The sequence below is a fragment of the Bos mutus genome, chromosome 5 (assembly GCF_027580195.1).
Source record: "Bos mutus isolate GX-2022 chromosome 5, NWIPB_WYAK_1.1, whole genome shotgun sequence".
Lineage (NCBI taxonomy): Eukaryota > Metazoa > Chordata > Mammalia > Artiodactyla > Bovidae > Bos > Bos mutus.
Genome location: NC_091621.1, coordinates 80,380,434 through 80,402,443, shown reverse-complemented (window position 1 = coordinate 80,402,443; position 22,010 = coordinate 80,380,434). Strand labels below are relative to the sequence as shown.

Below are 22,010 nucleotides of genomic sequence, written 5' to 3'. Positions count from 1 at the left end.
TGATGCCATCCAACCATCTCATCCTCTGCCGTCCCCTTCTCCTCCTGCCCTCAATCTTTCCCAACATCAGAGTCTTTTCAAATGACTCAGCTCTTCAAATCAGGTGGCCTAAGTATTAGAGTTTCAGCTTCAACATTAGTCCTTCCAATGAACACCTAGGACTGATCTCCTTTAGGATGGATTGATTGGATTTCCTTGCAGTCCAAGGGACTCTCAAGAGTTTTCTCCAACACTGCAGTTCAAAAGCATCAATTCTTTGGCACTCGGCTTTCTTCACAGTCCAACTCTCACATCCATACATGGAAAAACCATAGCCTTGACTAGACGGACCTTTGTTGACAAAGTAATGTCTCTGCCTTTTAATATGCTGTCTAGGTTGGTCATAACTTTCCTTCCAAGGAGTAAGCATCTTTTAATTTCATGGCTGCAATCACCATCTGCAGTGATTTCGGAGCCCCCCAAAATAAAGTCAGCCACTGTTTCCACTGTTTCCCCATCTATTTGCCATGAAGTGATGGGACCTGATGCCATGATCTTAGTTTTCTAATGTTGAGCTTAAAGCCAACTTTTTCACTCTCCTCTTTCACTTTGATCAAGAGGCTCTTTATTTCCTCTTCACTTTCTGCCATAAGGGTGGTATCATCTGCATATCTGAGGTTATAGATATATCTCCCGGCAATCTTGGTTCCAGCTTGTGCTTCTTCCAGCCCAGAGTTTCTCATGGTGTACTCTGCATATAAGTTAAATAAGCAGGGTGACCATACACAGCCTTGAAGTACTCCTTTTCCTATTTGGAACCAGTCTGTTGTTCCATGTCCAGTTCTAACTGTTGCTTCCTGACCTGCATACAGGTTTCTCAAGAGGCAGATCAGGTGATCTGGTATGCCCATCTCTTTCAGAATTTTCCACAGTTTATTGTGATCCACACAGTCAAAGGCTTTGGCATAGTCAATAAAGCAGAAATAGATGTTTTTTATGGAATCCCTGGACATTTAATCTTGATCAATGTATTAATCCACTAGTTAAGCAAACCATTCTGCTTGTGCCCTTTCATATACATTTCCAGTACTGAGGCCCTGGGCTTGCTGTCCGTCAGTTCTGGGTGTTGGTCTGCCATCTTGTTCGCCCACTGCTGAACCTCTCCTGGTCCCCTGCCTATGCCCCTCTTCTCTGAGCCCTTCTCTCAAGTTCCTCCAATACATAGAATGCTCTGCCTGCATCCAAGTTCTTAAGCCAGGGTCCCTCTTACCTGCGTGTGTCTAGCCATCAGGTTCACGTAGTGGCATACTCGGCCCATTAGCATGACAGGCATGACAGGCAACTACTGCACTGTTTACTTGTCACTTGGATTTCTTTTCATTCTCGGTCCCACCCTCCCAAGTCTGTTCTAAGGCTCCTGGCATTTAGTGGGGCTTGAAAAAGCCCTAGAGGGCAGTTTACTCTGAGAAATGATATGTCTTTGTGGGGGAAGGTCTGGACCTTCTTTCTGGAATATCATCATCATGACCAGAACCAAGAAGTTTGTCAGAATCCTCCTTGCTGTGACCTACCGCAGTAGAGTAAGTTTGTGTCCAACTGTAAAAGAAGCATTTTTCCTTTCCAGAGGCAACCTGACAAGGCTGGGCAGAAGAGTTGAAGGAATAAAGTGATGAGTTGGTCTTGGGCAAGTATAATTCACAATAGATGTCAGAACCCCTTTCTCATTTGCTATAAATTATTTACTCCTCTAAACATTGTACCGTCTCACTTCCCCTCTGATGAAGACTGTTGATGAAACACAGAGGTTTACTTCCACTTCTTAGGTCCTTCATAGTCGTCACTGCTATTTGGATTATGAGCCAGAGACCAAATCCTCCAATGATTCTGACTCCTGTAGAACCTGAATGGTTGGAAGCAAGTGTGACGTTGTCTGAGGCAGAAACGGGTGATTCGTTAGGCTGAGCCTGGGTTATGCCTCTTTAAAAGATGCACACTACAGAATTGCTCCTCAGAGTGAGTTTCTTAGACAGTAATTAGAACACCTAGAACATCTCTACATTTTTTTCCTATTGGGTTGATAAATTCAGTTCAGCTATCTGGTATGAATCAGCCCCTGTGGCCTAATGGATAAGGCACTGGCCCCTTAAGTCAGGGACTGTGGGTTTGAGTCCCACCTGGGGAAGAAGGAGTTGTATTTTGGGCTTCCCTAATAGCTCAGTTGGTAAAGAATCTGCCTGCAATGCAGGAGACCCCAGTTTGATTTCTGGGTCAGGAAGATCCCCTGGAGAAGGGACAGGCTACCCACTCCAGTATTCTTGGGCTTCCCTTGTATCATCTGATATGAACATTATCCAGATCTTGATCTCCAAATCTGATTGATTTTCCATGTGTGTTTACTCAGGTATCTCACTATTAACACCAAACTCCATAAGGTTAAAATGGAACATGGAGTCCCTGCCTTTCCACAAATCAATTCTGCATTCCACCTCTCCCTGATACTTTCATGAACAACATTTCAATTGTCTAAGCTGACAGTTTTGAGGCTCTCCTCTTCCTTTTTTGCACTACCTTTTAAAACTTCCTTTCATCTCTTCCTTTTGTTTATTTCTTTTATTATATTGCACACCCAGGCTTTTGCCATCACACTTAGCAATCATTACAACAGCCCTTTACTCCTTTTCCCTGTCTCTTACTTGATTCTTTGTTTTGTCAATGATGGTTTAAATTGTTTAAAAACACCACTTATGTGAATAACGAAAAATAAATAAATAAAAACACCACTTTGCTCCTGTTAGATTCTATCTGTACAATGATTTACTGTGATCAATTTCTAATGTGTCAAATCCAAATACAGTCAAGTCCCCTACATATGAATCTTCAGGCTGCAAACTTTCAAAGATGCGAATGCATTCACATGTTCAATTATGTTGTTAGTGCATATGTCTGGCAATACATTGTCACGTGTGTGCTTCCTCTACAAGTGGCTGTGTTTTTGTGTACCTAACTGTAGAGTACTGTATAGAGTACAGCGGTATAGGATCTTTATAGATAGAATTGAATCCAGCAAGGAACCAGAACCTGGGCCATCAAAAACAGGTGTGAGTGAAATTTCAACTTGCCCTCTGTCTCCTGTTGCTGACGATCCTTCAGCTCCACCATCTCCCATCTCCCACCTCCTCTCCTTCTCCAGCCAGTAACTCTTCCTGCCTGTATTATCAACCTATCACAATACAGTACTGTATAGCTGAATGTGTTAGTTGGGTACCTAGGCCACCTTTGTTGAACTTATAAACACGCTCTTGGAATGGAACTCATAGTATGTAGGGAGTTTACCGTATGCTAAGTGTTAAGGATCCTACATACTTTGGCCACCTGCTACCCGTCACCACCATCTTTCCTGCACAGACATGCTGTCCTCATAAAGCCAGTCTTCTTGCTGACCATTACACAGGCATTACTCTTTCTCAACTCATGTATTTCTCAACCCTCAGTGTGTTCTTTCTGCTCTTCTGATCACCTTAAAGAAAAAGCCTTACCTTCTCCTTCAAAGCTTATCTGATGACTGTCTCTTGAGGCTCTGTCCCTTCTCTGACCTTCTCTCACCCTTAACTATTTCTTATGTGATCTGTGTGAGTGAAGTCCTGATTCCACTGGGTCCTTTAAGAACTGCGGTCATGTGCAATAAATTATTTTGTCTTCATTTTGATCTAGCCATGCGTAGGGATGCAATAAATCTTACCTGTTGACAGAATTAAAACCTAAGTCAAGATTCATTAACCAGAGGTGTTAGGATTTAAGCATCAAGTAAGATCAGACACGTCGGCATTGAATTTTGACATTCTCTGCCTTTGTATGGTGATTATATTTGTAAAAAGTCATCAGCTCTCAGGGGCAGAGTGAAAGACTTGTGAATTAGAAGTATTTTCAGTGACCGAAGAAATAAGACTTAGATACTGGAATACATGTTTCCTCTGGTCTGGCTGAGAATGTGGATGCAGGTGATGAGTGTATCCTTAGGAAAATATCCAAAGGATCTGGAACCTCTAACAGCCAAGTAACATTTTTTTTTTTTCCTTCCTCAGGTGGTATATGAGGCAATAGATCATTCCAAAATCACTGTTCCCATTATTTCTGCATCTTTTTCTGAAAGACATCATGCATTCTATAGGTCAATGAGAAATATTCACAAGAAACCTGCTTGAAAATACTTATGATCTCTGTGGTAGGGATATTTTCCTAGATAAACTGGGGAGAAATTCCACCCTGCTATTCTGAAGAAAATAAAGAAAGTTATCATAATATTTCATAAGTGGAGGTGTAAGGAGTGACTTCTAATTAAATTTCACTACTCAGGACGACATCTGCTCCAGCGAAAGTGAAAGTCACTCAGTTGTGTCTGACTCTTTGTGACCCCATGGACTATACAGTCCACAGAATTCTTCAGGCCAGAATACTGGAGTAGGTGGCTATTTCTTTCTCCAGGTAGCCATTCCCTTCTCCAGGGGATCTTCCCAACCCAGGGATAGAACCCAAGGCTCCTGCATTGCAGGTGGATTCTTTACCAGCTGAGCCACAAGGGAAGCCTCATTTGCCCCAGGGGATGTATTAAAATTTTAGGACTGTATTGGGCTATATAGTAACTGCTAGCCACATGTGGCTACTGAATGCTTGACATCCGGTTAATCTAAATTGAGAGATGCTATAAAAGTAAAATACAGACTGGACGTCAAAGACTTTATTTTAGTATGAAGCAAGAACAACAATATCTCATTAATAGTTCTTTATACTGACTACATATTGGAATGAAACTATTTTGGATTTACTGGTTAAGTAAAGTATATTAAACTCAACTTCAGCTATTTCTTTCTACTGTTTTGTAGTGTGGCTCCTAGAAATTTAAAATTACATAAGTGGCTCTCACCATATTTGAATTGGATAATGCTGGGTTAGAACATTCCTTCCTGTTTGGTAGAGAAGTTTGCAAATTCTTGGCAGAAACTGGTCAGAGGGTCCCCCTGCTGCTGTGTCTCTTTTCATGAGAAGGCAAGGTCAGCTCAGCCCAATAGCCTAGGATGGCTGAGAACAGTAGTCTTGAACTTTTTGGCCACTAATGATCGGTTTCGTGGAAGACAAGTTTTCCCTGATCTGGGGCAAGGGTGGGGTGGGAGATGGTTTTGGAGTGGTTCAAGTACATTGCATTTATTGTGCACTTTATTTTTGTTATTATGATGGTGGTTTAGTCCCTAAGTTGTGTCCAAGTCTTGCAACCCAGTGGACTGTAGCTCTCCAGGCTCCTCTGTCCATGGAATTTCCCAGGAGAGAATACTGGATTGGGTTGCCATTTCCTCCTTGGGAGATCTTCTTGACACAGGGATTGAAACCACGTCTACTGCATTGGCAGGCAAATTCTTTACCGTTGAGCCACCAGGGAAGCCTCTCTATTATTATTACATTGTGATATATAATGAAATAATTATACAACTCACCATAATGTAGTATCTGCGGGAGCCCTGAGCTGGTTTTCCTGCAACTATGGAGGGCACAACCTGGATACTCTGCACGCACAGTTCACTAGGGTTTGGACATACAGCCTCTAGAACTTTGAGAAAATGTATTTCTTTTGTTTAAGCCACACAGTCTGTGGTATTTTGTTTTGGCAGCCCCAAAATTTGCTAATATTTTGTATTAGCAAACTAATACAGTCTCTTACTGCTCAAAATATCCAATTCAGTCTAGTTAACAAAGGGGAGAGATATGAAGATTTTGTTAATGTTATGAAGAGTAAATGAGCTTTAATTTAATGTATACAAGACACTGTATATAACAAATAGTCATGGACATACTAGTTACGGAACATCTTCTGGTTATCATTTTCTATCTAAATGATATTTTAAATTTTTTTCAAAATTCCTCTTCTCCATATGTCTGATGTCTTTTGGTTTAAAATAATTTCAAAATCCATGACATTTGATTTGCAAACCTATGGACACAGGGAAAAGAGACAGACATGCTATTTTTACAAAATGGGATGTAGATACACAGCTGTTTGTTTTTAATTTTTGGCCACACTCTGTGGCATGTGGGATCTTAGTTCCCCAACCAGGGATCGAAACTGCACCCTCTGCATTGGGAGCGCAGAGTCTCAACCACTGGACAGGCAAGGAAGGCCCACAGCGTTGTTTGTTTTTAAATACTCTCAGCATTGCAAGTGTATACTGGACTGCTTTGTCCTCTCTTTCCTTCTCATCTCTCCCCTTCAATGCCACTCCTGTTTGAGTTGGGAATCCACCTAATTTTATAGGAAATGAAGTACCAGGCACAGAACATGGGCTGAATGGAGAGCCATGATGCTATCCCTCCCATTTAATGTAGGATTGGTTATGAGAGGTTCACGATACTGGATCTCTGGGGAGTGAAGTGACCTCTAGTGAAGTATGAGCAAGTATTTGATTCTCATTCTTTGCTCCAGCACAAATCTCTTTCTTTCCTCGGGAATTCCAAAGGGAGTCAGGTATAACATTCAGCCTTGGATCAGAATGGAAGATATTTATTGCCTAAAATCCGTCTTTCTCTGACAGTTATTATATTGTTTCTTCGTTTAATGTGACCCATTTGTTTAGCTGCTGATTGAATTATGTTAATGAGGCTAAGATGCTATCCATGAAAGCCAACTGGTTTTATTCTGGTTGTGTTTTACACCTTTAAAATTAGTGAGTCGTTTTACAAATGTGTGACATTGAAGATATGGAGAATTCAATAGAAAAACATTGTAAAAAATGACTGACATGGCAAAATCTATTTTCAGTCCTCAGCCTGACTGACAGTAAATTGCTACCATCCTCTTCACACAAAAGCTGGTCTTTAACATTTATAGTATAGTAAGTCTTTGAAATCTATTTTTATTTTCCTCAACTCAAGTCTTCTACCGTAAGCAGTGTAAACCGTAGAACTTGGCCAAAGAAAACATCTGTGACTTAAGCGGTTAAAGCTGCATAAGTTACATTCAACTTGGTTGAAAACAACATCTGCAGAAGAGAGAACTCTTTGAAAGGAAAAAAAAAAAAAAAAAACCCTAAGGGTGAGTTAAGATTGATATGCCATGAAATTAAATAGAGGAAAATGCTTATTAAAGAAGACACTTTTGTTAGATCTGACATTTCTCAGGCCTATTCTCTTATTGACTTCAGATTTCTTTTCCTACATAAACTTCATAAGTAATTAGAACATTACAGTAACACTGGAGAATATATAATAATTCGGGCAAATGTTTAGCATTAAATTATATTAGGCCCATTTTATGTACAGAACATAGACTTTTCTCAGGAATCCCTTCATTTCCATTGTTGTTGTTCGGTTGCTAAGTCCTGTCCGACTCTTTTGCAACCCTATGGACTGTAGCCCACCAGGCTTCTCTGTCCAAGAGATTTTCCAGGCAAGAATCCTGGAGTGGGTTGTCATTTCCTTCTCCAGGGGATCTTTCTGATCCAGGGATTGAACCTCTGTCTCCTGCATTGGCAGGTGGATTTGCTGCCACCAAGCCACCAGGGAAGTCCTGTTGTTTCCATTACATTTTAAATAAATTCTTGATGGCTAAATGATGGCAAGAGTAAAATCCTTTTCTATGAATCATTGGGTAAGTTTATGGTAGTACAGCTCAAGTAGCTTCTATAGATTTATAGCATTTTTCAGAGAAATCTCTCTTTGAACTTTACTTAGTTTAAAACAAAAGATCTTACTTCCTCCTTTGTTGGTTCCAGGAATATGTGTTTTTGCTTGGCATTTTTTTTTTAAGTTAGAACTTACATATTGCACAATTCCCAGAAAAAAGTCACTACTCTTACTGTGTCATCTGCCTCATTGCCTTTACTCTGAACTCAGTTATGAACTAAATCCTAAAACTGAAAGGAACATTAAAGATCGCTTAGTCCAGAACCTCATTCTGTAGAAAAGGAGGCTGAAATTCAAAGGGCCTGAGTCATCTTTCTAAGATGACACAATTTGACTGTGAAGGCAAATACTCCCAGTTAAGGGTCTCCCTTCTGCACCCGATTTCCTTCCTAAACATATGAACATTTTCCATTAACTTCCATATAACTGGGGATGATGAAACTTCCAGATGATGAAACTTCTGGAAACTTCCTTTGTCCAGAAGACCAACTTTTCCAGAGCAGGAACTTGATTGTGTATTTAATCTGTGCCAGACATCACAATAGCTGCCCCATCAGTCCAGCATCCAGATTCTTGCAATATATTGAAGAGAAACAAGCAAAATATGCAAGTCACTTTACAGTGGGGAGGACAAATGCTTTTAAGAATTGCTGAAAGTGTGACAGGGCTGTGGACAGCTGGCAAATTTCAGCGTTACTCAGAAAACCACCGTGATGAGAAATGGGGGAGACGTATGTTGAGGACAGGTATCGATTTGTCTTGCACCCAGGAATGGAGCCATGCAACAGTGATATGCATGGCAGCCTAATCAATGCAAGTGGGTTTCCTCTGAAACCAAAGGAAATTTCATGTGTTTATAAGAGGTCAAACAGATGAAAACTGTTACAAGCTTCCTCCATTAATTCCATTTACTCACACACCCCCATAATGCCCATGTACTCTGTCATTTGTTACCTTACTACAGAGCCACCCAGCCTAAGGCCACCCCCTCCACTGGTCCAAAATCCTTTGGCCCAATTAAAGACACCACCCCAACAAATCTCACCTCTAACTATCCTGCATCATCATTTCCCCTGCTCTGTTGAATCATTCTGATTAGCTCAAAGACAAGGTTTTTCAATCCACTTAAAGGGAAGGAAAAATAAAACAAAAACCAGCTAAACAATTACAACTGGATCCTTTTATCATTAGCTAGCTACTGCCCATTTTCTCGGCTTCGCAGGTGACAATAAGAAACCTGTGCACCACAGCAAAGAGTAGCCCCTGCTCTTTGCAACTAGAGAAAGCCCTCACGCAGCAACTCAGACCCAGAGCAGCCAGAGATAAAACATGAAAGACAAAAACCCTGCATGATTTGCTCCCTTGCTACCCTTCTTCCCTCTTCTTGTTCGTTCCATTTCAGCCATACTGCCTTCCTGACTTTTCCTTGAACTTGCTGGGCACATTGCTGATTTTTTTTTTTTTACACAAATGTTCGTAGCAGCTTTATTTGTAATAGTCCCAAAATAGAAACAATCCAGATGGCTTTCAATGGATAAATGATTAAGTAAGCTATGGTATAGCCACATTATGGACTGCTACACAGCACTAAAAAAGGAATGACAATTGATACATGCAACAATTTGGATGAATCTTGTGCCAGAAAATCATGCCAAGCGAACAAAAAATTCCTGATAAGTTACATATTGTATAATTCCACTTATATAGTATTCTTTTTCTTTTAAAAAATTAATTTATTTTAACTGGAGGATAATTACTTTACACTATTGTGATGGATTTTGCATTACATCAACATGAATCAGCTATGGGTGCACATGTATCCTCCCATCCTGAGCCACCCTCTTACCTCCCTCCCTACATTGCTGCTTCTTATAATTTCTCCCAGTTACCTGCCCAGCTCCCTCCCGCAGCTGCCTCAGGATCTGTCTGAAATAGCATCTTCACTGTAAAGCTTACTCTATCTCCATTTCTGCAAAAAATGCATCCCCCCAGCTGCCCAGAACTTTCCTTTCCTTTCTCATTTGCTGATTCATTTTTCTCCACAAAACTCATCACCACTTGACATCCTTATGCTTATTTGATCATTTCTTTTTCTCCATGAGAATGAGGGTAGACATTTTTGTCAACTTCGTTCATTTCTGCATCATCAGCACCTGGATTAGTGTGTAGCACACAATAAATGTTAAGTACAGATTTGTTGATAGAATAAATTAATTTTTTAAAAGTAGAGTACCTTAGTTATTTTATTAGCTGCTAATTGACTGGTGGTGTATATATATATGTTCTACTCGATAAACTTTGTGCCAGCCACCACAGTCATACGATTACCCCAAATTAATAGAATAACTACCTAAAGTGTTGCTCAGTTGTGTCTGACTCTTTATGACCCGATGAACTGTAGTCCACCAGGCTTCTCTGTCCAGGGGATTTCCCAGGCAAGAAAACTGGAATAGGTTGTCATTTCCTTCTCCAGGGGATCGTCCTGACTTGGGGATTGAACCCAGGTCTCCTTCATTGCCAGCAGATTCTTTTCCTTCTGAGCCACCAGGGAAACCGAAATACAAATACCTGTCTCTATGTATATACATAAATAATATGCATACTTTCTTTCCTTTCTCACTTTCTTCTTCCCTTCAATCCATTCATTCGTCCATTTTCCTGTCCCCTCTCTGTGCTACATTGACACAGATGTATTCATCCTATTATTGAACTCATTTCTGCTTATTTGTTTTGGTGGGGGATAACAAGTTAGTCCGGAGAAGGCAATGGCACCCCACTCCAGTACTCTTGCCTGGAAAATCCCATAGATGGAGGAGCCTTGTAGGCTGCAGTCCATGGGGTCGCTAGAGTCGGACACGACTGAGCGACTTCACTTTCACTTTTCACTTTCATGCCTTGGAGAAGGAAATGGCAACCCACTCCAGTGTTCTTGCCTGGAGAATCCCAGGGACGGGGGAGCCTGGTGGGCTGCCATCTATGGGGTCGCACAGAGTCGGACACGACTGAAGCGACTTAGCAGCAGCAGCAGCAGCAGCAGCAACAAGTTAGTCACTCATTGGAAGAGGATTCACAGAAAGGAATGGGTGGCCCGGGAGTGGTACTTCAGACATCAGTTGGCTGTGACTCACAACACTTCACTCACTTCTTACCAAAAATAAGAACTGCCTATACCTAAGTAACTATTTTCAAAATTGTAAACTCAGTGACTTCAACACAAGAATTAAACACATTTTCTCAACTAAGAATGAGACTCAGAAGGCCAGCACCTTGCAATGGCTGGGCTCTTATAAAGTCAGAAATTACATTTCATCAAAATGGATATAATTATTTGTAATCTACTGAAATTTGATGTGTGTGTGAGAGAGAGAGAAAGTTAGGAGAAGTGAGAAGATTCAAATATCCCTTCCAATTCCTAATATTTGTGTCCATAGTCAAATTATGTTTTAAAGATTTCTAATCTATATAAAAACTTTCATGACTGAGACTTAGGAAATCAAGTCAATTTCACAATGCTCAAATTCCCAAACAGGAACAGAAAGCCACAGGAATGGGTGTGAGGCTCTTCCCTGCTCTGTTAAATGTGTTCATAGAAACATGAAGTTTTAGAAAAAATCCACCCCCAATCCAGGAAAAGGCAAGAAACAGATTAAAAAGGTTAAACAGATTAAAAAGTACTATTTCTAGATCCAGGCTCAACAGTGTGTAATGTGGGTCAGATTTCTCTAGATTTCAGCTTGCCCAAGGGAGGACATGACACTAAATTGTTTCCAAATCTCTTCCAGAGCTAAAGTTATCTGAGTGCTTACCTTGAACCTGTCTGAACACGTCTGCGGTCAGGATAAAACAGACCTCTTACAATGTTGGTGTACATACAGTTTTTTTCCTTTCTCTGACTTTATTGCCTCTTTCTTCCATGTTTCTCTTGCTGTCTCCTCTTTCTCTGCTCAATCACTAAATACTGGAGTAGCTCTTCTTGCCTAGACCAGAGCTCTTTTTCTCTATTTTTAATTAGTATCTAATTATTCAGTCACTCCCAGATTTATATTCCCAGCCTAGAATTCTCCCCTGACCTCCAGACACATATATCAATGGGCTTCCCTGGTGATTCAGATGGTAAAGAATTTGCAGTGTAGGAGACCCAGGTTCGAGCCTTGGGTCGGAAAGATCTCCTGGAGAAGGAAATGGCCACCCACTCCAGTATTCTTGCCTGGAGAACTCCATGGACAGAGGAACCTGGCAAGCTACAGTCCAGGGGGTCTTAAAGAGTCAGACACAACTGAGTGACTAACACTAACTACATATCAATAGTCTCTTTACTCGACAACTGCTTTTTTTTTTTTTAAATGTCTGAGGAAGAATCCTTGACTCTCAACTTGTGCCCAGGTAACTCCTCTTCTAGTTTTTCTAGTCCTTTCAATCTCAATAAATTGCCCGACCCCCACCCTAGTTGCTCAAGGGCAAAGTCTAGGAGCTGTTCTTTCTCTTTCTCTCATTTCTTGTTTTCACCCCATCAAAAGTTCTGTGGCCACAACCTCCAAAACAGCTCCAGAATTCTGCCCACTTCTCTCCATCTCCCTTCCTACCATTTTGGTCAAAGTCACCATCATTTCCCATGGCACTTATTTGAATTAGAATGCTGTTTTTAAGGTTAGTGATGACTAACCCCTTAACTGGTTCCCTACCTTTATTTTTGACCTCCAAATCCTTTTCCCTGAGCAACCAGAAGGATTGTTTTAAATATAAGTCAGATTATTTGTTTAATTCTCTAAATGACTTCACATATGCAACCTGAAAATAAAATCTCAACTCCAAGCCTTATAATCCTATATAATCTGAATTCTCCTGATTCATTCTGCCCAGGTGCTCTTGCCCAACCTTTTCATGGCTGGTCCTTTCTTGTTATTCAGATCTCTTCTCATTGCTTCTTCAGAGAAAGCTTTTACTGGAAAGCCATCTGCATTGTACTGCCCTATTTTAATGCTCTTTCCTGGTGGCTCATAAGGTAAAGAATCTGCCTGCAATGTGGGAGACCTGGATTTGATTGGGAAGATTGCTAGGAGGAGGGAATGGCAACCCACTCCAGTATTCTTGTCTAGAGAATCCCATGGACAGAGGGTCCTGGAGGGCCACAGTCCAGGGGGGTTGCAAAGAGTCGGACACAACTGAGCACACATACATAAGAAGTCTGGCATCTGAACAGTGTTTAGAAGTTTCTCAGCATATATTTGTTAAATAAATTAATGAATGGATATGCTATTACTGTTAGGGGAACCACTGACTGAGACCACCCACCCAGGCCAGGTACCATAGTAACCACTTGCATGAGTTATCTTACAACAGAAGGTCCTGGTAAGGGACATAGAACTAACAAGCTACCACCAACTGGAAGAATTCAGAAAATGTCAAAAGGAGAAATTTCAGTCCAAATGTCCCACCAATGTCCCAGAATCCTTCTTGCTGGAATTCATCTTGATTGAGCAATGTGTGTGCCATTAGGAAGAATCCTGAGTCAGACTGATTGCCCAGAGAAACTAATCCCATCACCATCAAACCCTAGACTGTGAGCCACATGGCAGAGAAGTTCTCCTGGTTTCCCTTACTCTATTGCTAACCACCTGGGCACCATTTCCCAATAAAATCTCTTGCTTTGTCAGTATGTGTGTCTCCTCAGACAATTCATTTCCAAGTGTTAAACAAAAGCCCACTCTTGGGCCTACTCTCAGGTCCCTCTTCCTGCAACATTACCATTGATCTATTTTATGAATCTCATTCTTATTTTTTTTTTCATTCTTATTTCTTTCCCTGACTGCTTCCTTCCTTCTTTTCTTTTTTTTTCAATTGGAAAACTGATTGTCTGATGTAAACTTACAAATCCTCCTAACGTTTCAACCAGAGCTCCAGGTGGATTCACCAAGACTAGAATTTATGACTGGTTGCTGGTTGAAGCCATGATTGCATGCAGACCAATGAGTACTTGTAAAATGACAAGTCTTAATTCAGATTTGATTGAAATTTGCATTGACTACCAAAGGGAACTGCCATCATTTATCACTGTAGTACCATGAAACTCTTGGCAATCTAAAATTCTTAATGGGATGACTGGCTCAAAGCCTTGTAAACAGCACCGTTAGCAGTACTGTCTTCTCCTGGATGTCCATTGATGACATAATAATCGGATAATTTTGGTAGTATACCATCCTGGATTAATTTATATTGTTCTGGATTCACTGATAGAATGGTTTCTTTCCTCAGATGGCAAGAATGAATGTTTTGTGAAAAAAACTTGCAATTCAGTTATTACTAAAGCAAAATATTTCACTTCTCTGAAAGATGGAACTTGTTTTGGCTAAATATTAACAATAATAATAATTTCAACTTTGAAGTCTGTAGTTTCATTTCCATTCAACAAATACCTATTAAGTATCTACAGCAGAGAAGGCATTGTGTTGTAGAAAATTAAAATAGCTTATAAAACACAATAATATGATTAGAGAATGGAAAACAGACCTTTAGACAAATGGATAAAAAGTATGTTATTTTGTTTCCAGAAAAAAAAAGGCTGAGGACAGATATATTATATAAAGATTGTCTTGCTTTCAGAGAGGAACAAGACTGAGGGAATATTCTGTCTGATATTAATATACCAACATGGAAAAGCTGATTGATTCTAAGGGTAATGTTTCACTAGAAATAATTGCTGTGGTAACTTGCTTCCCTACTTGAAACATTCAAAGGAACTTCCTAAATTGGTATAGGCAATCCTGCTCATTAATGGAGAAATATGGAAGCTCAAAACCCAATGGCAAGTTTGGGAAACAAAGTCAGTTTCTTACTCCCACTCCTATTTGTGTGAGTGTAATTGTTCCAGTTTATGACTTTAACCCATATTCCTGAGACTTCATAGATCATTCATAATGTCACGTAAAAATGACAGCAAAGCAATAGGCCACTGAAGGCTACTTTGGTAAGACCACCCTTCAACTTTCACTTTAAGGGAGCCAACATACCAAATGAATTGGAGAAAGCATCTAGAAACTTGGAAAGAGAAAGCCCTGGGGAACGCAGGCAGAGTCTTCAAGTAATTCCAGTTACCTGGAAGCAAATTTGAACTAACATTCATACAGAAGACAAAAGAGACACAGATGTAAAGAACAGACATTTGGACTCTGTGGGAGAAGGCAAGGGTGGGATGATTTGAGAGAATAGCACCGAAACATGTATATTACCATATGTGAAATAGATGACCAGTCCAAGTTCAATGCTTGAAGCAGGCATTCAGGGTCTGTGCACTGGGACAACCCAGAGGGATGGGATGGGGAGGGAGGTGGGAGTGGGGGTTGGGACGGGGGAACACATGTACACCCTTGGCTGATTCATGTCGATGTATGGCAAAAACCACCACAAAACTGTAAAGTAATTAGCCTCCAATTAGAATAAATAAATTAAATTTAAAAAATCAGAGATAATGGTTGGAATTGCTAAGCAGATTATTTTTTTCTTAATAAATAGATCATCTAGTATTGGAAACTGGTGATCTCCACATTCCTGAAATTCTAGTATAGACTGCTAGGGAGGAGTAGATTGTGGGCAGTGCAAGAAAGATTGAACTTAACTCATGAGTCTTGATGAGTCCTGGAGAAGGAAATGGCAACCCACTCCAGTACTCTTGTCTGGAAAAATCACATGGACGGAGAAGCCTGGTAGGCTACAACCCATGGGGTCGCAAAGAGTGAGCAAAGACTGAGCAAAGAGTGAGCAAAGAGTGAGTCGACTGAGCAACTTCACTTTCACTTTCATGAGTCTTGATAAGAGCAGCAGAGCCCCCTTAAGGGTGCTTGGAAATTTGCAGAAATGTTTTTAGCTGTCACAAAAGATCACAAAGTCACAAAGTCAATCAGACTTCTGTGGGCAGGGCTCAGAAGTTCTAGATGTCTTTCTATGATCAAGAAAGTTCCAAAGAGAAAAATTGTCCCATGTCCCACATTCCACATAAACTTCTAATTTTGTGACCAGAATAAATTCATTATAAATATAGTTACAAGTACTTAATCACACAATTAATATTGGAAAAAATTATCATTCTAAATAAAGTAAGTCAGGAAGAGAAAGACAAACCATATGATATCACTTATAGGTGGAACTGAATTTACAAATGCTATAAATGAACTTATTTGAAAAACAGAAACATACTCATGGTTTTAGAAAACAAAGCTATAGTTACTGAAAAGAAAATGTGGGGAAGGGGAGGGATAAGTTAGGAGCTTGGAATTAACAAACACACTCTGCTATATATAAGATAAATAACCAACAAGGACCTACTGTATAGCACAGAAAAGTCTACTCAATATTCTTAATAAACTATATGGGTAAAGAATCTGAAAAAGAATGGATACATGTATATGTCTACCTGAATCCCTTAGCAGGACACCTGAAACTAACACAATGTTGTTAATCAACTGTACTTCAATACATTTTTAAAAGTGATACTGAAAAACTACTCAATAGTTTACTGCCCATATTGTCTATTTAGTACATCATGCATTTTCAATTATCTATTTAATTCTAAATGTTTTCAGTGCAAGAGTTTAGTTTTTATCACGGCAAATAGGAGACAAAAAAGATTTAAAACTTAATGTCTTGTGCATTGAATTATAGAGAAAATGCAAATAGTGGATAATCTGAGAAAATATTGTGTTTTGTTTTGTCTCAGATTTTCCAAGAGTCTAAAGCATCACTGACAGCACTACTGATCCTGGTATTTAAGCTGCTACTGAATCACCCTGGTTCATCTTCACTTAAGCAGTATGTAGAACATATTAGAGAGATTTGAGATTTTTATGGACAGACTCCGACACAGAGTACAAGCTGGCAGACATTGGAAATGATGATGTCAGTAAGTTACACTAAGTGTTTTGAAAACATTTTTATTGCCACTCTATATGTAAATTCATTTTTTATTGAATTATAACTGATACACAATATTGCATTAGTTTCAGGTGTACAATGTAATTATTCAATATTTTTATTGATCACAAAATGATCTCATGACATCTAGTCACGTATAGACTTTATTTTCAATGATTAAAACGATGAGGTCTCTGCTGTAAAAATTGGGTATTGATGTGCATTTATTGTGGGGTTATCATCCTTAAACTGACACTGCCCAAGAAGTCTACCACCCAGCTTTTTGCCAATATGTTCTCTTTTGCCAATTATAGGATATCATCTCTGAGGTCCCTTTAAGTACCAGAAACTAAATATTTTAACACATGGTATTGTTGAGTGTAGAAGATGGGTTTTGCATTACATAGTGTCACTTCCCAGTTGCTTTTCATAATATAATTATTTTAACACCATGCAATAAGTTCCAGCTCATTTGTAAGAATATATTTTCCTCATTTTCTCTTACAGCTCATCATTTTTCTTAGCATGTTATCCTCATTCTAACCAACATTATCTTCCACTTTCTTTCATCATAAGCAAATATATCTACTCTTTTAATATTTCTCCTAACTCTAGTTTTTATTCTAGGGCCCAGCTACACTTAAGTTTGACAGTTATTTATTTTTAATTAATAGTAATAAATGAGTTAATATGAATTTGTTCATTCCTTTATTTTTATCCTTCTTGTATGGAAGAACTACAGTTCTTGTTACTTCTTACAAACTCATATTTATTCATTTTCATTGTAGGTAGTCATCAAGTAGTCCCATTACGACTTTTAGAAGAGTTAAAAGCTGTACCTGAACACATACATAGGGAATCCCTGTTATTTTTTTAATATAAATTATTGTCCTATTATCTTGATTTTATCTTAGAGTTAGGATGCTACATCAAATTTGAAAAATCAATATGTGGATTATTTTATGTATGAAATTCAGCTTTATTTATGTAAAAGGGAAATTGTATCTGATAGGGTTGAGAATATCGCACTAGATAATAGCTAAGGTCCTTCCATCTCTAAAATCCTAAGACTCTGTGATTCTTCTAATCTTATTATGAACAATGAACTCCCTTTTCCCAACACAGTAGACACTGTCCTCACAGAAACATATGTTGAATGTACTTTTTTTGATAGTGTAAAGTCTTTTTTGCACTTATAAAAGACACTGAACCAGTTTTTTCCATTTCTTTGAGTTGAGAAGACCATGCTAAACCAAGAGATACAAACACTAGTCCTCCAGCATGATTACTTGCACACACACACCTGTGTTCTCTTCTTACCTAGCTTGACAAGACGGAGCATGGAGGTGTTACTTCCTCTCTCTGTGCAAGCAGTTACAGAGAGATTGTAGATATCTCCAGGAGGCAAGCTGAGAACTGCAGTCATGACATTGCGCGTTACCTGCAAGATCACCAAAATCAAGCTGTAGGGCTATCACAGGCATCCCATCTCTGTTCTGTGCTGCAGTCTACAGCTGATTAAACCTTATGGATATGTTATTTCCTCTGAAAATGATACAAATTCCTCAACTGAGCCAAATACAAGGTAGCTCTAAATAAGCACAACACAGATCAGAACATTTTTTGTGATTAATTCCTTTGTTTGGAGTAGGTATTACTATGATTTTTTTTGTCCCTCTTGCATTCACAGCAAATTTTAGAAAAAGCAATTACTGGGTTGCAAAAATAGGAACATTGCTCAGCCCAAGCTGAGAAGCTCAGAGGAAACTTAGCTATATCCACAGACACCTGGCTTCTTAACTAAAGACTACATTTCCCAGTTTCTAATATTGATAGTGGGGACCATGTGACCCAATTCCAATCAATGGATTGTTAGAGGAAGTCCCATGGTCAACTTAGAGTTTTGTTCACACCTTTTAAGTGCTGGGCCTCCACATCCTCTCTTTTTCCCTTCCCACAGGCTGGAATGTGGCTGTAAAGGTGAGTGGAGTTAACCTATGCAGGTGATGACTATACGCAGTGGCAGATGGAGCAGCAAAATAGAACAAATCTGGACTCTTGAATAATCTCTCATGGCAGAGGTACCCTTTTAGTCCTGGGCACCTTGAGAGAGATATAGATGTTGATATTTTTTAAACCACAATCTTAAAAAATTTTTAATTTCAATTGTTTAGTTGGTACCCTAACTAGTACAATGTCAAAAGCTTAATAAACCAGGAGAGAAATCAGTACTTCCAAAGTCTCCAAATATTGAGGGTGTTAGGGACATATGGAGAAAAAAGTGAAAATACTGTGATTTTCTTGAAAATGTTTGGTATTATGAAGAAAAAGCTCAAATCGTAACTTTAAATATAGGTGAAATCAATTACAACAACTACAACTATTAAAAATTAAAAGGTAAGCTCTGTGAAAGAAGGAGTTCAATTTTGTTCACTATCCTATCTCCAGAGAGGCTTCTCAGGTGGTGCTAGTGGTTAAAAAAACAAAACCTGCCTGCCAATACAGGAGACTCAAGAGAGTGGATTCTAAGATCCCCTAGAGGAGGAGATGGCAACCCATTCCAGTATTCTTGCCTGGAAAATTCCAAGGACAGAGGAGCCTGGCGGGCTTCGGTCTTTGGGGTTGCAAGAATTAGACACAACTGAGCATGCACATGAGCACGCGTGCGCCCACACGCACGCATGCACACACACACACACACACAATCTCCAAAACCAAAAACAGTGCTAATTGGCATGCAAACACTTGTTTAATGTCTCAGTAAATGTTTGCTTCATGATTTTCAATAGTATATGCAAATAAATGTCAGGTGCCCAATACTGGGACTCAAAGAAACATACACTCTTTTTAATTTTCTTCTTTCCTTCTGCAACAACCATCCAGTGGAGCATTCTAGAATGGGAGAGGTCTGTGGTGTCATCCCCGTAGGTCCAACTGATGTACAACAGACTGTTGAAATATTCCACAGACGTGATTTCCGGAGCAACTGGGGCTACAATGGAGGAAAGAAACACACTTTAATTTAGTAGACTACTAGTAATTAAAGAACTTATCAATAGAACATGAAATCCCATACAGAGCTTGTGCTTAGTCACTCAGTCGTGTCCAACTCTATGTGACTCTATGGACTGCAGCCTGCCAGGCTCCTCCATCTATGGGGATTCTCCAGGCAATAATACTGAAGTGGCTTGCCATGCCCTTCTCCAGGGGATCTTCTTAAAGGGATCCCCAGACGGATCAAATCCAGGTCTCCCACGTTACAGGCAGATTCTTTACCATCTAAGCCACCAGGGAAACCAAACTCTATACAGAGTTTAAAGAATTAAAGTTCACACCTCATGATGGACTTCCCAAGTGGCACTAGTGGTAAAGAACCCGCCTGGCAATTCAGGAGACATAAGAGATGGGAGTTTCATTCCTGGGGCAGGAATGAAATACTGGCCCACTCCAGTATTCTTGCCTGGAGAATACCATAGACAAAGGAACTAGGAGGGCTACAGTCCATAGCATTGCAAAGAGTTAGAACACAACTGAAGTGGCTTAGCATGCATGCACAACAGCACGCATGATAGTCCTAGGGACTCGTGGACATGTCTGTAATATAGTGAAGTTGGATGGTATGAGGTGGGCAGTTGTTCTGTGGGATGTTACCTTGCGTGGCTCAGACCCAGGACAGTCAGACTCAACTATGCCTGAGGAGAGCACGCCTTTTTACAAAAATTTCAGTTATAAGATTACTAAAACATTAACTAGTTTGGGTCAATTGTTCGGTTAATTTGTTGCTGCATCAATAAATTAATATTATTAGGCACTGGTGAACTTATTTTCCAAGCAGTACTGAAAACTCTGGGGTCCTGTAAAAATAAATCTTTTTTATTGTGGCAGCAAAAAAGGTTACAGGATAGACAGTAGAATCAGTGAGTAAAGGGACAGAAAAATAAATAATATGTCCATAGGATAACGAGACAATGGCATTGACTGTGTAGCCCAGAGCTTTGTGGAAAGTAGGGCTCTAAATAAAGTTGCTGAAGCAAGTATTAAAGAAAGGAAGGAAGGGATTTTGAAAATCATGCTTCAAAGCTAAATTCTAACACCAAGTTTATTAATTTATTGTATAATCTTACACATTTAAATTTTTAAGAATCCCAGTAGGGGACAAGAGTTCATCACAAGCTTTGTAATACATAAGTTCTGAAAGCATACTTTAATTATTTTTAAGAGTAACTGATAATTCTGAAGATTTCAGCAAACACATACACAGTTGAATTTAAATTCCATGTGATCTTGAATACAGCCAAGCAAGTTTTCTTTGCAAGATTCAGCCCCAAATCAACTAATGGTTGGAGGAGAATTTCTACACATTAAAAAAGACTTATTTTGGGGCTTCCCTGGTGGCTCAGTGATAAAGAATCCACCTGCCAATGCAGGAAAAATGAGTTTGATCCCTGGTCCAGGAAGATCCCACATGTTTGGGAGCAACTAAGCCCAAATGCCATGACTACTAAGCCCATGTACCTAGAACATGTGATCCACAAGAGAGACCACTGCAATAAGAAGCCCACACGCTGCAATGAAGAGTAGCCCCACTCACTGCAACTAAGAAAGCCTGCGTGCAGCAACAGAGACCCAGGACAGCCAAAAATAAATAAAATAATAAATCGTAATTGAGAAAAAAGACATTTTTTTCAACATGCCCTAATACATATAATGAATATTCATATATTTTCAGAAATAATTGTTTACTGAAGAGATTTCAACAGAGTAAAAAATACATTTCTGTTTCATACTGTGTATGAATAGCATTTCTATATGTTTGACAATGAAAATTTTAAATTGTCAACAATATCTATAACAAGTAGCACAAACCCATATCATAATGCAGAAAATTCTAAGAAGGCATAATAACCCTGGCTTAACATATTTCTACATACTTCATTATTTACAAGTACCTATGCTTAATGCTTCTTCAAAGGGTATATTCTCATGTTCTAATTTGAGTGAAGACATGACACATATTTAAAATGATAGGGAGTTTGGGATGGACATGTACACACTGCTATATTTAAAATAGATAACCAACAAGGACCTGCTGTACAGCACATGGAACTCTGCTTATGTGGCAGCCTGGAAAGGAGGGGAGTTTGGGTGGAGAATGGATATATGTACAAGTATGGCTGAGTTCCTTTGCTGTTCACTTGAGACTATCACATTGTTAACTGGCTATACCCCAGTACAAAATAAAGAGTTAAAAAAATTAAATTACAAAGCCAGACATATACGTCTCCCCATCACAAGTACCAAGTCTTCAGATCATTCTCCTTGATGTTGTTGCTTTCAAATCCGGTGTGTTGCTGAAAGACCACCAGAGGTCACTATTTGTTTATTGAACATTACTTGGTACACTAGTGTGATTACGAACTTGACTTGCAGACAAGTTGCCTGCCAGATGGTAGACTTGA

The 22,010-nt window shown here is 39.4% G+C and overlaps 1 protein-coding gene across 1 annotated transcript in view; it reads right to left on the bottom strand.

Annotated features, from left to right (window-relative positions):
• The window catches only part of PTPRO (protein tyrosine phosphatase receptor type O), a 259,244-nt gene that overhangs the window by 56,180 nt on the left and 181,054 nt on the right, over positions 1-22,010 (bottom strand). Inside the window, exons 11-12 of the mRNA XM_070370040.1 lie at positions 19,392-19,543; positions 17,872-17,992 (exon numbers count right to left, since the gene is read on the bottom strand). Coding sequence (XP_070226141.1) covers positions 17,872-17,992; positions 19,392-19,543 — 273 coding nt within the window. The remainder of the gene's footprint in view (positions 1-17,871; positions 17,993-19,391; positions 19,544-22,010) is intronic.